At 56.9% G+C, this 13,641-nt stretch overlaps 1 protein-coding gene across 4 annotated transcripts in view; it reads left to right on the top strand.

Moving 5' to 3' along the window:
- The window catches only part of EMID1 (EMI domain containing 1), a 32,981-nt gene that overhangs the window by 13,129 nt on the left and 6,211 nt on the right, over window positions 1–13,641 (top strand). For 2 of the 4 annotated variants that reach the window (XM_069497094.1, XM_069497093.1), the window contains exons 4-13: window positions 1,748–1,831; window positions 2,875–2,936; window positions 4,441–4,561; window positions 4,910–4,999; window positions 5,545–5,691; window positions 6,718–6,807; window positions 6,948–7,000; window positions 7,432–7,494; window positions 7,599–7,643; window positions 8,912–8,956. In XM_069497094.1, the coding sequence (XP_069353195.1) occupies window positions 1,748–1,831; window positions 2,875–2,936; window positions 4,441–4,561; window positions 4,910–4,999; window positions 5,545–5,691; window positions 6,718–6,807; window positions 6,948–7,000; window positions 7,432–7,494; window positions 7,599–7,643; window positions 8,912–8,956 (800 nt within the window). Of the gene's footprint in view, window positions 1–1,747; window positions 1,832–2,874; window positions 2,937–4,440; window positions 4,562–4,775; window positions 4,827–4,909; window positions 5,000–5,544; window positions 5,692–6,717; window positions 6,808–6,947; window positions 7,001–7,431; window positions 7,495–7,598; window positions 7,644–8,911; window positions 8,957–13,641 lie in introns of all 4 variants that reach the window. The other 2 variants (XM_069497091.1, XM_069497095.1) reach the window with 2 other exon arrangements.

Here is a 13,641-nt window from a genome sequence, read left to right as displayed (position 1 = left end):
CAACCACAAGTTTACAGATGAATAATCTGGGGACACCCTCGTGTGACATTAGAACATTGAGACAATTGTGCCTGCCTTTTATTTCAGTTACTGATTCATGTGTTTATCAGCGGAAGTTTTACGGAGGCTCTTGAGGTCCTACTGGGTGCCGGGCACTTGTTCTAGGCTAAGCACTTCTCCTGAAAAGAGAAATAAAATGACATGTTACATTTCCACCTGGGAGCTAAGAGGATGATGAGGGCTTGGTGGGGCCATGCTTCTCGGGCACCGGTGCTCCTGCCAGACACTCGGCCTCCCTGCTGGTGGCCCCCCAAAAAAGAGGTGGGTCCTGCAGTTGGACTTCCTGGTTCAGATCCAGGCTTGAGACCTTCCCGGGGACAGCCGTGGGCGAGTCACTTTATTTATCTGCCTTATTTTCCTCCAAGGGGAAAAGTGGGGATGAGTCTTATACACTTATCCATTTTTCTGAGCACGGGGGACAGTGAGCTGCGCTGTGCCTCAGTTTCCCTGTCTGTAAGGGGGAGGTGAACTGGCATCCATTCACAGTTCAGACTGTGTATACGTGAAGTGCTTAGAATGTGCCGGGCCCATTCTCCTCTTAGAGAGCATAGGCAGGAGTTAGTGTGGTTATTACCTGCCCGCTGGGATGGAACTGGGCCACGTGACGCGCGTAGCACGGGCCTGGTTCACAGTGACGGCCCCTGTCCAGAGACCCCAGGGCCTGCCCCAGTCCTGGGCTGCCCACCCACCTTCCTCCATCCCGGGTGAGGTTTACCCCCTGTGTCTAGGCAAGTCACAGGCCCTTGGGGACACAGGCTCAGCCTGAGCGAAGGTCCCATGGTGGGACTCAGAGCAGGGCCTGGCAGCGTCCCCCTGGGGGCTGGCCAGAGGGGCCTGTCTGGTTTGAGTTCCCGGCGGCGCCTCTCGCTCCCTGCGTCAACCCACAGCCCAGCTCCGAGCTGCCAGGTCCACGCCTTATTTGGGTCCTGTCTCCCCCCAGACGACACTGCGAGGCCTTAAAAGGCAGGCCCTGGGGGTGGACGGGGACGTTGCCACGGGTTGCCCAGCCCCTCCAGCTGTGCCCCCGCCCCTGGCTTGGCCAGCCCATCCCTCCAGCTGTGGAGAAAACCAGGCCCCCCAGAGCCAGACCAGCCTGGGCAGCTGCTCACGCAGGGGTGGCGGCGGGGGTGGGCGCCCCAGCAGCCGGCCTCCCTCTGGTTTTCATTTAAAACCAGGGCTGGATCCACTTCGTCTCTTCTTACCGAGCGGGGCAGGGAGAGCGTGGACCGACTGCGTGTCAGGCCCTGGGAGCACACAGGGGGCCTCTTGCACACACGGCCATCCTCAGGCCGCACACCAGCCCCGGAGGTGTAGAGGCCTTGGTATCCCATTTCACAGATGGGAAAGTAGGTCCAGAGAGGACAAGTCACACAGGTCGGTAAAGGACGGGGCTCAGACCCAAGCTTGTCTGTGAGCTCCGAACTCTGAACCCAGGCAGGTGGCTGGGGTCGTTGGGGAAGCCCCCAGCCTCACCCTGGCCACCAGCCCCTCTCACTCACCAGCCCCATCCAGTGGCCAGCCTCGCCCCAGCTCAGCCCAGCTCATGCTGTGTGGCCCAGGTGAATTGCCCCACCTCTCTGAGCCTCTGAGGGGAGGAGGGGTCCCTGCTGGGGCGACAGTGGTAGCAGGGGGCTGAGGCGGCACGGATGGCGCGGCCGGCCGGGCTCTCACCCTCTCCGTCCCTCAGTCGCAGGCTCCGCTGCCTTCGTGGAGCCCAGGTGGCCGGGCAACGCCATGCGGCGGATGGCGCTTCGGCCCACAGCTTTCTCAGGTGGGTCCTGGGATGGCTTTTGGGGGCTCCCCTGGGCTGGGGGAGACCCGCAGGGGCCCAGGGCAGTGTGGCAGCTGTCCTAAAAGCCAGCCAGGTCCAGCGGTGGAAGCCAAGGACAGGACCCCACCCCTAGGCTAGACAGAGAGCTTTGAGGGCCAGAGAAGACCCAGGACCCCGGGACTGCTGCAGACGCAGGCCCAAGTCCCCATGCTGCCTCTTTTTATTCAAATGACGCTTTTCTGAGTATCTGGATGTGCCAGGCCCTGTGCCAGGCACTTCCCATCATTGGCTCCTTTAAATCTCACAACTGTCCACAACACCCCCTCATAGTCCCAATTTTAAAGAGGAGGAAGCTGAGGGTCCGAGAGGACCCCTGCCCTGCCCAAGGCCCCATGGCCAGGAGGGGGCAGCACTGGGACTAGCCCCTGGGTGTTGTACTTGTTGGGCACCCACTCATCCCTGCCCTGAGCTCAGCGTCATCAGGTGTGAAGGAGGATGACACCCCTGCTCAGGCGCAGGGTCGTGGTGAGGGCTGGAGAGACCAGCTGGCTCAGTGCTGGGCGGTAAATACCCGGGGCTGTCACGAATGACTCAGGTCTCACAGACGGGGCGGGGGCCAGAGGAGCTGTACGGTGGTTGGGGGAGGGTCACAGGATGGCACCTCTGAGGCCAGCCCAGTCCAGACTGCGCTGTCTGTCCCCAAAGGCCCAGCTCTTCCCAGGCAGGAAGCAACAGTATTTCCTGGCCTGGCTTCTGGGAAAGGGGTCATTTTGGACACAGAGGCTGCCAGAAGTCAGGTCCCTGGTCCCGCCCTGGGAGAAACGGGTCCATCGTGGAGGCTCTGACGTGGGAGGGAACCCGCAGGGCCTGGTCCATCCTGGACCTGCTGCGATTCTGTAGCCCCTTCCCCACCCTGGGCTCCTCCGAGGGTTGGGGCCATCAGGTGTCTGTCCCCTCTGTCCACCCCTCCCCCGGGGGCTGAAGGGCTCTGAGGGGGAACCTGGGACCCCTGGCCACAACCCCAGCCTCTCCCCTCCCTGCAGGTTGTCTTAACTGCAGCAAAGTGTCAGAGCTGAGCGAGCGGCTGAAGGTGCTGGAGGCCAAGGTGGGTGAGCAGCTCCCCCTTCCCCGCCCCCTTCCCTGCACGCATGTGGGGTGCCTGCCCCTCAGCGACCCCACAGCACAGCCCCGAGCTGACTCTGCAGGCAGCTTCCCCCGTCAGGCACGCCCTGGGCTCTCCTCCAACGCCCCTCCCTGGGAAGCCTGCTCACAGGCTGTGCCTCAGTTTCCCCATCTGTAGAGTAAGAGGTGATAGTAGCACCCAATTACAGTTAAGACTGTATATGTGGGCCAGACACGGTGGCTCACGCCTGTAATCCCAACACTTTGGGAGGCTGAGGTGGAAAGATTGCTTGAGGCTGGGGGTTCAAGACCAGCCTGGGCAACCTAGTGAGACCTCATCTCTACAAAAAATTTAAAGATTAGCTGGACATGGTGGCACTTACTTGTTGTCCCAGCTACTCGGGAGGCTGAGGCAGGAGGATTGCTTGAGCCTGGTAGTTCAAGGTTACGGGCAACACAGCAAGACCCAGTCGGGAAGGAAGGAAGGAAGGAAAAAGTAAGACATTCTGGATTTAAAAGCATGAAAAACTCAGAAATGTGAGAAAACAACCAGAAAACCATTCACAGCAATTGTCCACACCCCCAAAGAGAGCCACTGTCGACATTGAAGCATCTTTTCTTCCAAATTTTCTAAACACAGAGACACACACACACTTGCATGCACATCCCGTGCTCCCTTGTTCCCGCCTCTGGGAATTTATCTCAAGAAAATGATCAGATGCAAAAATGTTTACCGAAGTGTTAACGATCAGTAGAGACATTTGCAAACCGGGCCACAGAAGCGGGGGTTGCATAACTATGGGCATCTGCTCTGTGGAATACTAGGCACCCTTTGAAAACACCTCTAACGTGAACAGGTGTCTCTGATGTAACGAAGCTTCCAAACAGCAGGTGCTAGAATCTACGCTCCCCGAGCTCCCCGAGCTCCCCGCCAGGGGAAGCCAGCCTGAGAGGCAGCTCAGTCCCAGCTCTGCCTGAGAGCGTCACCTTTTCTCTGGACAGGCCCACGTGACCCCCACAACCACGGCTGACAAGACACCACGAACTTTCCAGAACCTTCTTCACCCTGGGCCCGGAAATGGATTTTGTGTACACCTCTGGGCCTCCATTTCACGTCAGACCCTCCCAAACTTCTCTCCAAATTTAACGAAAATGCTCCCAGCTATGGCCCTGTGGTGCTTTAACTGACGGAGAGAAGCTTCCTGTTATTTATGTAGATAAGTGTAGAATAAAACCGCGGCCCAGCACGGGGATCACAGAGCCCAACTGGGTGGCGGTGATGGTGTGTTATGGCGCTTCTACAATGAGTGTCGTGAATTGCGCACTTTGGAAAGCGCAGTCACTCCTGGTGACATTCTGGGCCCACAGGCCATGCTGGGCTCTGCTGGCTCTGGGCCTCCTGCCTCCTGTGCCAGGCCCCCCTCGGCTGGCCTGTCCCTGGTGAGACCCTGGTACCATCCCGTCCCTGACTTCCTCTTCCTCCACAGGTGGCCGTGCTGACTGTCATGGAGCGGGCAGTGCCCCCGACCCCAGCGGCCCCTGAGGACCCTGCCCTGCTCTGGGGCTCCCCAGCTGCCCAGGGCAGCCCCGGAGATGGAGGCTTCCGGGGTGAGTGGGTCGGACCAGAGCGCGCTCCCGTGTGAGAGTCTGGTCCCCGCCCTGCCGCTGACTCCCAGCCCAACCCCCTAGTGGGTCTCCGTCTTCCCGTCTCTCCAGGGACTCCCAGGCCAGGCAGGGCGGTGGAGCCGGGGGTGGGCACTCTGGATGACTCCCTGCCCCCAGCCCAGTGGGGACACTGACCCCTACCTACCCTCCACCCCAGGGCTGCCAGGAGCCAGAGAGAGCGTGAGGGCCCCGCTGCTCCCTCGAGACGGTAGGTGCCTGCCGGGGGCGGGGCCAGGGTGGGGGGTCGGGAGCAGGTCTGGAGCTGCTGACCTGGTGCGCTTTGCCCCCCAGACCAAGTCCGTGCTCGGGGGCTGCCTGGGCCTGCTGGCCCCAAGGGAGACGCCGGCAGCCGGGGCCCAGCGGGGATGCGAGGCCTGCCAGGTGAGTGCCCCCGCCACTGTCCCCCCGCCCCCGCTTCCCTGGCCATCCCCCCACCGGGTGGACCCAGGCTTGGGCCTTTCTCCCCCACTCCTGACTAACATGGCCAGGGGGGTGGGGCCCCTGCGCCCGCCTGCTTCTCCACGCACCACCCCTCCAGGGGGCGCCCCGCTCCCGCCGCCGAGCCTCCCTGAAACCCTCTCTTGCATTCACTCAGCCCACGTTCCCTGGGCACTGAGGTGGGGTCAGACCTGTCCCTGTCCTCCTGGAGCTCCCAGACCGGCAGGAGTGGGGGCTCGGTGGAGGGGAAACGGCAGTGCGCACCCCAGGTGACCAGGGTTCCTGGGGGATGTTGAGGGTATGGCAGCCCCACGGAGGGAGCCCAGGCCAGCTGGGTGGGACGGGGCACAGGGGTGCTGTGCTCACGCCCTCACAGATGGCCAGGGCGGGCAGCCCCACTGCCCCTGGCTGTCTTGTCCTGCCTCCTCGAGGCCACCATGGGCCTCCCTGCCTCCTGCACACCCCCAGCCCCTGTGATTCCATTGCAGGTCCACAGGGCCCCCCGGGGAGCCCTGGCCAGGCTGGAGCAGTGGGCACCCCAGGAGAGAGGGGACCTCCAGGCCCACCAGGGCCTCCTGGGCCCCCTGGGCCCCCAGCCCCCATTGGGCCAACTCATGCCCGGATCTCCCAGCATGGTGAGTCTCCTGGGGTCCCGGCAGGTCGAGGTGGGGGTGGGGTGAGGGTGGAGTAGCCATCACCGCAGTGCCCGCTGCCATCTGCCAGCGCCTCTTGTGTGGCGGGCTCGCCCACGATAGGCCACCTGTCACCCAGTCCTACAACAGGCACTGTTGTCCTCCTGTGTTCACAGATAAGGAACACAGAGCGCCAGAGAGGGGAGGTCACCTGCCAGGGTCCCACCACTAGGGCGTGGGGGGATGGCTTCAAACCCAGGCAGCCTCTAAAACCTGGGCTCAGAGCTACCTGGCATCGGGCCCTCCCCACGCCTTGGAGCTGGCCAGAGTCCAGCCTTCGGAGCCGCAGGAAGGTCAAGGCCCGGCAGCAGGAAGAGAGCCCCGAGCTCCCAAGGCTGCAGGCCTGGCCCTGTGCTCAGAGGGGTCCTGACTCCTCCCGGCAGGGCCTTGACCTGCGTCCTTGGCCTCCTCCCTTTGGCAGCCCGGCCTGACCTGCATGTGGGGCAGAGCGTGGAGCGCCAGGTTCACCCTCTCTCCATCGTGTCTTTGGTGCGTGGCCGGCACCATGTCACTCACTCCCCCATCCCACCATCCGTTCCATCTGCTATTCATTCTCCCGCTCCAAGCCTCGGTTCCTCATCTGCCCAGTGGGGACAGTGACAGTACCAGCCTCCAGGAGCTCTGTGATGAAACTCATGCCCAGAAGCCTGGCACTCTGTAGGTGGTCAGTAAATAGTAGCTTTTATCATTCCCATTTGACAGGGACAGTACAGGCTCAGCAAAGTGGAGAGTCTCGCTGGATGTCACCAGCTAGACTGCAGTGGGGTTAGAACTCCGGTTTCCCTGCCTCCTGGACTTGCGTGGCCAACACTCTCCCCGCTTCCCACCCTGGGAGCGGGTGCCCAGTGGCCCCAGCCGTGCTGCAGGCTGCCCTGCAGGGCGGTCAGAGCTGTCCTGGCAGAGGTGGCTGCTGAAGACTGACCGCCCACTCCGCCCAGCTCTGCTCACTCACCGTCTCTCCTCTCCCAGGGGACCCGTTAATGTCCAACACCTTCACTGAGACCAGCAGCCACTGGCCCCAGGGACCCACTGGGCCCCCAGGCCCCCCAGGCCCTGTGGGTAAGTTGAGTCCAGGCCCGGGGTAGGGGGTGGAGTTAGTAGATGGCAGGGGGAGGGTGTGGCTGTCAGGAGGAAGCTGATGGGGGACTTCCTCGCATTGTACTCTGTCCCGGCCCTGAGGACATCCTATCTTCTTCCAGGTCCCCCTGGACCTCCTGGCCCCACAGGTGTCCCTGGGAGTCCTGGACACATGGTGAGTTGTTCTCCAAGTGCTCCCACCCCTCTGTCCCTGCATTCATCTCTCCATCCTTTCATTCATTCATCCAATAAGTATTCATTGATCATTTAATATGCAAACTACTTTCCATAATCTTCTCATTCAGTCCATGTAACAAGAAGCAAGTATTGTTATCACCTAAGGCCAGAAAAGTGGTGATTCTCGCCCCAGGGCTGTGGCCAGCACGTGGCAGCGTCTGTGTGTTGGAATGGGACTTCTGACTCCAGGGTCAGACCTCTTAACACCCAGCTGCATGAGCCGCCCACTTGGGTAGGCCTTGGGTAGATGATGAAGAGCCCACAGGCCCCAGGCCAGGCCGGGGCTCCCTCCCCAGCACCTCTGCCCCCCAAGCCCCTGCTCAGTTCATCCCGCCCAACACGAGGCTGAAGCCCTGTCTTGTTGCACAGGGACCTCCAGGCCCCATCGGACCCAAAGGACTCTCTGGACACCCAGGAGAGAAGGGCGAGAGAGTGAGTAGCCAGGCAGCCCTGCGTCGGGGATTCTGGGGAGTCCTGGGGGCCCCAGGTCAGAGCCCCCAACAGCTGATGCCACTCCTCTCCTCCCTCCTACACAGGGACTGCGTGGGGAACCCGGTCCCCAAGGCTCTGCGGGGCAGCGGGTAAGTGATGCTGTCCCTGCAGCCACCCCTGCAGGGTCCCCCAGGCCCAGACTCCTGCTCTGGCTCCAGCCCCTGTGACCAGAGCCCCTGACCCTCCCTGGCTGGCCCAGGGTGGCTCCATCTCCTCTCAGTAGCTCCCTGTCCCTGGGACCTATCATTCTCTTAGGATCAGGCTGCTTCTGTCCCCCTCGTTCTGGCTCTCTGTGTCTATCGCTGTTTCTCTTTCTCTCTCCCTCTGCGTGTCTGTCTCTGTATGGACTCTGTATTTCTCTCTCTCTCCATCTCTCCAACTCTGACTGCAGATTTTTCCACTTCTCCCTTTAATTTGGTCCATTTTTGCTTTATGTATTTTGAATCTTTGTTATTAGGTGCATACACATTTAGGATTTTAATGTCTCCCTGGTCATTTTACTTATGAAATTAATATCTTTTTGCTGGAGCCCAGGATTTCGAGGTTGCAGGGAGCTATGATCACGCCACTGTGCCCCAACCTGGGTGACAGAGTGAGACCCTGTCTCTAAAAAAGAAAAAGAAAAGAAAGAAAAAATGAAGTTAATAGTTTAATATCTTTACCTCTGGTAATACTCATCTTTATTTTTTTATTATTATTTTTTATCTAGCATCCGCCCCCCCCAATACTAGTCTTTTTTTTTTTTTTTTTTTTTTTTTGAGACAAAGTCTCACTCTGTTGCCCAAGCTAGAGTGCCGTGGCGTCAGCCTAGCTCACAGCAACCTCAAACTCCTGGGCTCAAGCAATCCTCCTGCCTCAGCCTCCCGAGTAGCTGGGACTACAGGCATGCACCACCATGCCCGGCTAATTTTTTCTATATATTTTTAGTTGTCCAGATCATTTCTTTCTATTTTTTTAGTAGAGATGGGGTCTCGCTCTTGCTCAGGCTGGTCTCGAACTCCTGAGCTCAGACGATCCACCCGCCTCAGCCTCCCAGAGTGCTAGGAGGCTTGAGCCACCGTGCCCGGCCCAGAGTTCTTTATAATATTTCTTTATTATCCTTTTAATGTCCATGGGATCTCTAGTGATGACCTTTTTTCCCCCCCTGATATTGGTAATTTGTGTCTTTTCTCTTTTTTCTTAATTAGCCTGGCTACAGACTTGTGCAGGTGTGAGCCACTGCACCCAGCTTTTTTTTTCCTTTTTATCTGATATTAGTCCTACACAAGCTACTCTCTGTCTCTGTTTCTCTAAATCTCTCTCCCCCTCTCTCTGTCCTTCCCTTCCTCACTGCTTCTATCTCTGTCTCTCCTTGCAGGGAGAACCTGGCCCCAAGGGAGACCCTGGTGAGAAGAGCCACTGGGTAAGCACTGGCCCTGCACTGGCCTCCCCATGCCTTCCCTGCCCTGGGTGCTCAGGAGACTGTCCCCTCACCAGTGGCCCCTGGCAGTGGGAACGCCCCATCCGTACCCCCAGCTGCCCAGGCAGGAGCCTTGGCAGTCCTCAGCTCCAGCCCCCTCCTCCATCCTGTCCCTCCCAGCTGGGTGGGGCCAGCCCTGTCAGCAGACCCTGTGCTCTCTACCTTGTCTTTGTCCCTGTCTCTGCCTTCCCTCTGTGGCCTTTTCAGGCCAGGGTGGCTCTGCCTGTTCCTCCTGGGCAGTGTGGGCTGACCCGGGCCAGACTGCATCTCCTGTCTCCATAGCCCCCTCCCAGCAAGGGCTTTGGCTTCCGCTCCCATGTCTGCAGAAGAAAGGGAAGCACGAGGACAGTATCAACACAGAAGAATGGGACAGGAGGCCTTAGGACAGCCATGAAGCCTAGAAAGGGAAGCCTGGAAATGGGGAGGGTCATGGGAGCCCCATGGTAAAAGGGACAAGGAACCTAGACACCACCATACACCTAGGAAATGCACAACACCTGGGAAGGGTCGCCGCAAAACCGTTACATACATATTTGACGTGGTTTACGAGGCCAGGAGATCTAGACTCCACTATACCCAAAAGATCTATAATTTGCACAAGGTCCTAGACAACATCGCATACAGAGGGGACCTATGATGGATGAGAAGAGGAGCCTAGAAACTGTCACATCCACAGGAGACATAGAGTAAATGAGAAGGGGGGACCTAGAAACCACACACCCCAAAATCCCATGATTCACGTGGGGTCCTAGAAACTGTCATAATTAATCATTGGAGGTAATGGTAGTGAATGAATTTCAAGGCCTAGAAATCTCACCCAAGAGACACATGGGGGAAGGACCAGGACCCTAGAACAAACACACTATGCCCAAGAGCCCCACGATCAGGGGACCTGGAAACCGTCGCTGACACAGGAGACAGGTGGAAAATGGACAGGGTGGAGGCAGACACCCCCGCAGGACAGGCGATTAGATGGCTCGTTTGGAGGGTGGTGTCCTGCCACCCCATCCTCCCCGCCCCCTCCCTGTGCAGTCTGGCCGGGATGCCCTACTTCCTGGCAGGCACTGGCCAGTGAGGATGTGGGAGGCACCCAGCGCCTGCCTGCCCTCTCAGTTACAGATTGTGGGGTCAGTGATGGATACAGCCGTGGGAGCCCCCCACCTTGCACGAGTCCTCCCCCATGTCTCCCCGTGACTACTGGGGCCCTGCTACCTCTCCAGCAAGCCTCCCCCAGCCCCCTGTGGCCCCTGTGTCTCCCCCCAAGTCCCCACCCACCCTCTGTGGCTCCAGAGCCTCTTAAGAATACAGCCGGGATGGGCATGCGCAGAGCTGGGGGTCAGGTAGACCCATGTGAGCCTGACCCTCTCCCTGCCCTGGGCCCTCGCTAGCCTCTCCCAGAGGCCCTGGGTCTGGAAACATTTTCCACCCAGCCCAGGAATGGTGGGGGGGCTAGGTCAAGGCAGAATTAGGCTGGGCAGTCCTGTCCCCTCATGGGGACCCCTGGCAGGGGAACAGGATGCCTGGGATACCCTAGACCAGTCCCCAAACCCAAGGCCACCTGTGGGAAGGGTCTCCCAAGAGGTAGCAGGGCCCCTGTGCATCCACTTCCTCCCCATGGTCTACCTGCACTTCTGTCCCTGCTTGCTGCCTGCCTGGGAGGGAACTGCTGGGCTGGGGGTTGCATGCGGCTTTGGGGGCTGGGGGCCTGGCTCTGTTGGGGACAGGTGGGGATGGGGTCCAGTGTTGGCAAGGTCCCTAAGGGCTCCTATACCCAAGCCACCTACCAAGCCCCCCTTAGTGCAGCTTTCAGAGAGGCTGGCCATGCTGTGGTACGGCAGTGACACCTGGTGGTCATGAGCGTGCACTGCAGGAACTGGCGTGACTGGGCTCTCCCAGCCCATCTAGATGAGATCAAAGCTCTCACCCCTTATTCAGACAGGGAAACTGAGGCCCAACTCTGCAGAGAAAATCCTTTGCAGAGCGAGAACAGGAGCCAAAGCTTTTAAGCTCCCAGGGCCAGAGAACCAGCTACCATTCCCGAAGCATCTCCTCTGTGGGTGCCAGGCCTGGAGTGGGACACAGATGTCGTTCGGATGCGACCTCAGGGTGATCACAGTGGGGTGGGGGAATAAAGACCTGTAACCAGCAGCCACAGGATGGAGGGAGTTCAGCTGTGATGGGAGACGCTCTAGTGTCCTCCTGGAGGGACAGGTTAAAGCTGCAAAGGCGCATTGACGAGGCACAGGGCAGGCAGGCAGAGGAGAGGCCACAAGTGCAAAAGGCCCGCGATGTTTGAGGAGCTGCAAATACTTGAGGTGGCAGCGTGACAGGCAGGGAGTGCGACAGAGGCCAGAGAGGCTCTCAGGACTTGGGAGGCCGCATTAAGGAATTTGAACTTTGTTCTATGGGCAGTGGGGAGTCATTGAAACATTTACAAGCAGCGGAGTGATGTGGCCAGAGTTTTGTTTGTGAAATATCCCTCTGAGGAATGGATGGGAGAGGCAGAAAGAGAGAGGCGAGGCAGGAGGCTGTCGTGGTCATCCTGGCGACAGACTGTGGGGACCAGAACTAGGGTTGGGGGCCGTGAGGACAGACAGCTGTCAGTGGAGCTGAGAGACACTCGTGTGCTGGTCTGGCTGTGAAGGGGAGCCAGGAGTGAAGGAAGACTCACACCGGAAAAGAGAACCGGGAGAAACACGCATGCTGAGTTTGGTCCAGGGAACAAAGGGAGGTGTCTGTGCTACAGCCAAGTAGACTGACCAATCACTGGTATAGTCATGTGTTACCTAGTGACAGGGACACGTTCTAAGAAATGTGTCCTTAGATTTGGTTGCTGTGCACACGTCGCAGAGTGAACTTACACAAACCTGGATGTGTAGCCCACTGCACACCTGGGCCATATGGTGCGGCCTGTTGCTCTGGGGCTGCAACCTGTACTGCGTGTGACTGTCCTGAACCCTGCAGGCAACTGTACCACAATGGTAAGTATTTGTGTATCTACACATAGAAAAGGTACAGTAAAAATATGGTATAAGAAGCCAGGCACGGTGGCTCACGCCTGTAATCCCAGCACTCTGGGAGCCCGAGGCAGAAGGATCACTTGAGGTGAGGAGTTCGAAACTAGCCTGAGCAAGAGCAAGATGTCATCTCTACTAAAAATAGAAAAATTAACTGGGTGTGGTGGTGCACACTTATAGTCCCAGCTACTCAAGAGGCTGAGGCAGGAGGGTCACTTGAGCCCAAGAGTTTGAGGTTGCAGTGAGCTATGACGAGGCCACCGCACTCTAGCCAGGGTGACAGAGTGACACTCTGTTTCAAAATTGAAAAAGAATAAATGGCATAGGAGATAAAAATGGTCCACCTGTCTAGGGCATTTACCATGAATGGAGCTTGCAGGACTGGAAGTTGCTCTGGGGGAGTCAGTGAGTGTGTGTTGTGAAGTTAATCTGAAGATCTAGGACATTACTGTACACTACTGCAGACTTTATAAACACTGTACACTTAGGCTACACTAAATTTATAAAAAATACTTTTCTTGAGCTGGGCATAGTGGCTCCCGCCTGTAATCCCAGCTACTCAGGAGGCTGAGTGGGGAGGATTGCTTGAGGCCAGGAGTTCAAGAACAGATTGGACAACATAGTGAGACCCCTGTCTCTTAAAAAAAGAAAAAAAAAAACTTTTCTTGAGTAATAAATTAACCTTAGCTTACTGTAATGTTTTTACCTTACAAACTTTTTAACTGCCTTTTTTTTTTTTTTGAGACAGAGTCTCATTCTGTTGTCCAGGCTAGAGTGCCATGGCTTCAGCCTAGCTCACAGCAACCTCAAACTCCTGACCTCAAGTGATCCTCCCACCTTGGCCTCCCAGAGTGCTAGGATTACAGGTGTGAGCCACCACGGCCCAGCCTATTTTCTTTCTTTATATTCTTAGTTTATTAGCTTTTTTCCTCTGTTTAAAATGTATTTATTTATTGTTTTTACTTTTTAAACTTTTTTGTTAAAAACTAAGACACAAACACACATGGTTGCCTAGGCCTACACAGGTTCAGCATCATCAATATCACTGTCTTCTGCCTCTGCATCTTGTCATATATAACACGCAATAACACGTGTGGAACTGTCATCTCCTGTGATAACAATGCCTTCTCTTGAATGTCGCCTGAAGGACCTGCCCGAAGCTGTTTTACAGATAACTTTTTTGATATATATAAGTAGAAGGAATGTACTCTAGAATAACAAGAAAAAGTACAGTATAGTAAATGCTAGGCAATAGGAACTTTTCAGCTCCATCCTAATCTTATGGGACCATCATCAAGCTATTTAGTCTGTCATTGAAACGTCATTATGTGGTGCAAGACTGTATTTTGCCACAATTGTTCTTTCTCTCTTTATTTATTTATAGGTCTTTTTTCCCAATTCATTTTAAAGTAAAAGTAAGCTACAAACCTCATCTATACCTTCCCTGACACTTCAGCATGCATCTTGGAGGAATATGGACATTCTCCCATATAACTGCAATCCCACTATCACACCTAAGGAAGCTAACATTTATTCAGTATAATGATGCCATTTAATATGTGACTCACCTGTCAATTTTACCAGTTGTCCCAAAAATGCCTTTTAAAGCTC

The sequence above is a fragment of the Eulemur rufifrons genome, chromosome 21, assembly GCF_041146395.1.
Source record: "Eulemur rufifrons isolate Redbay chromosome 21, OSU_ERuf_1, whole genome shotgun sequence".
Taxonomy (NCBI): Eukaryota; Metazoa; Chordata; class Mammalia; order Primates; family Lemuridae; genus Eulemur; species Eulemur rufifrons.
Note: the sequence above shows the minus strand (reverse complement) of the source record. Positions and strands in the feature narration are given on the sequence as shown.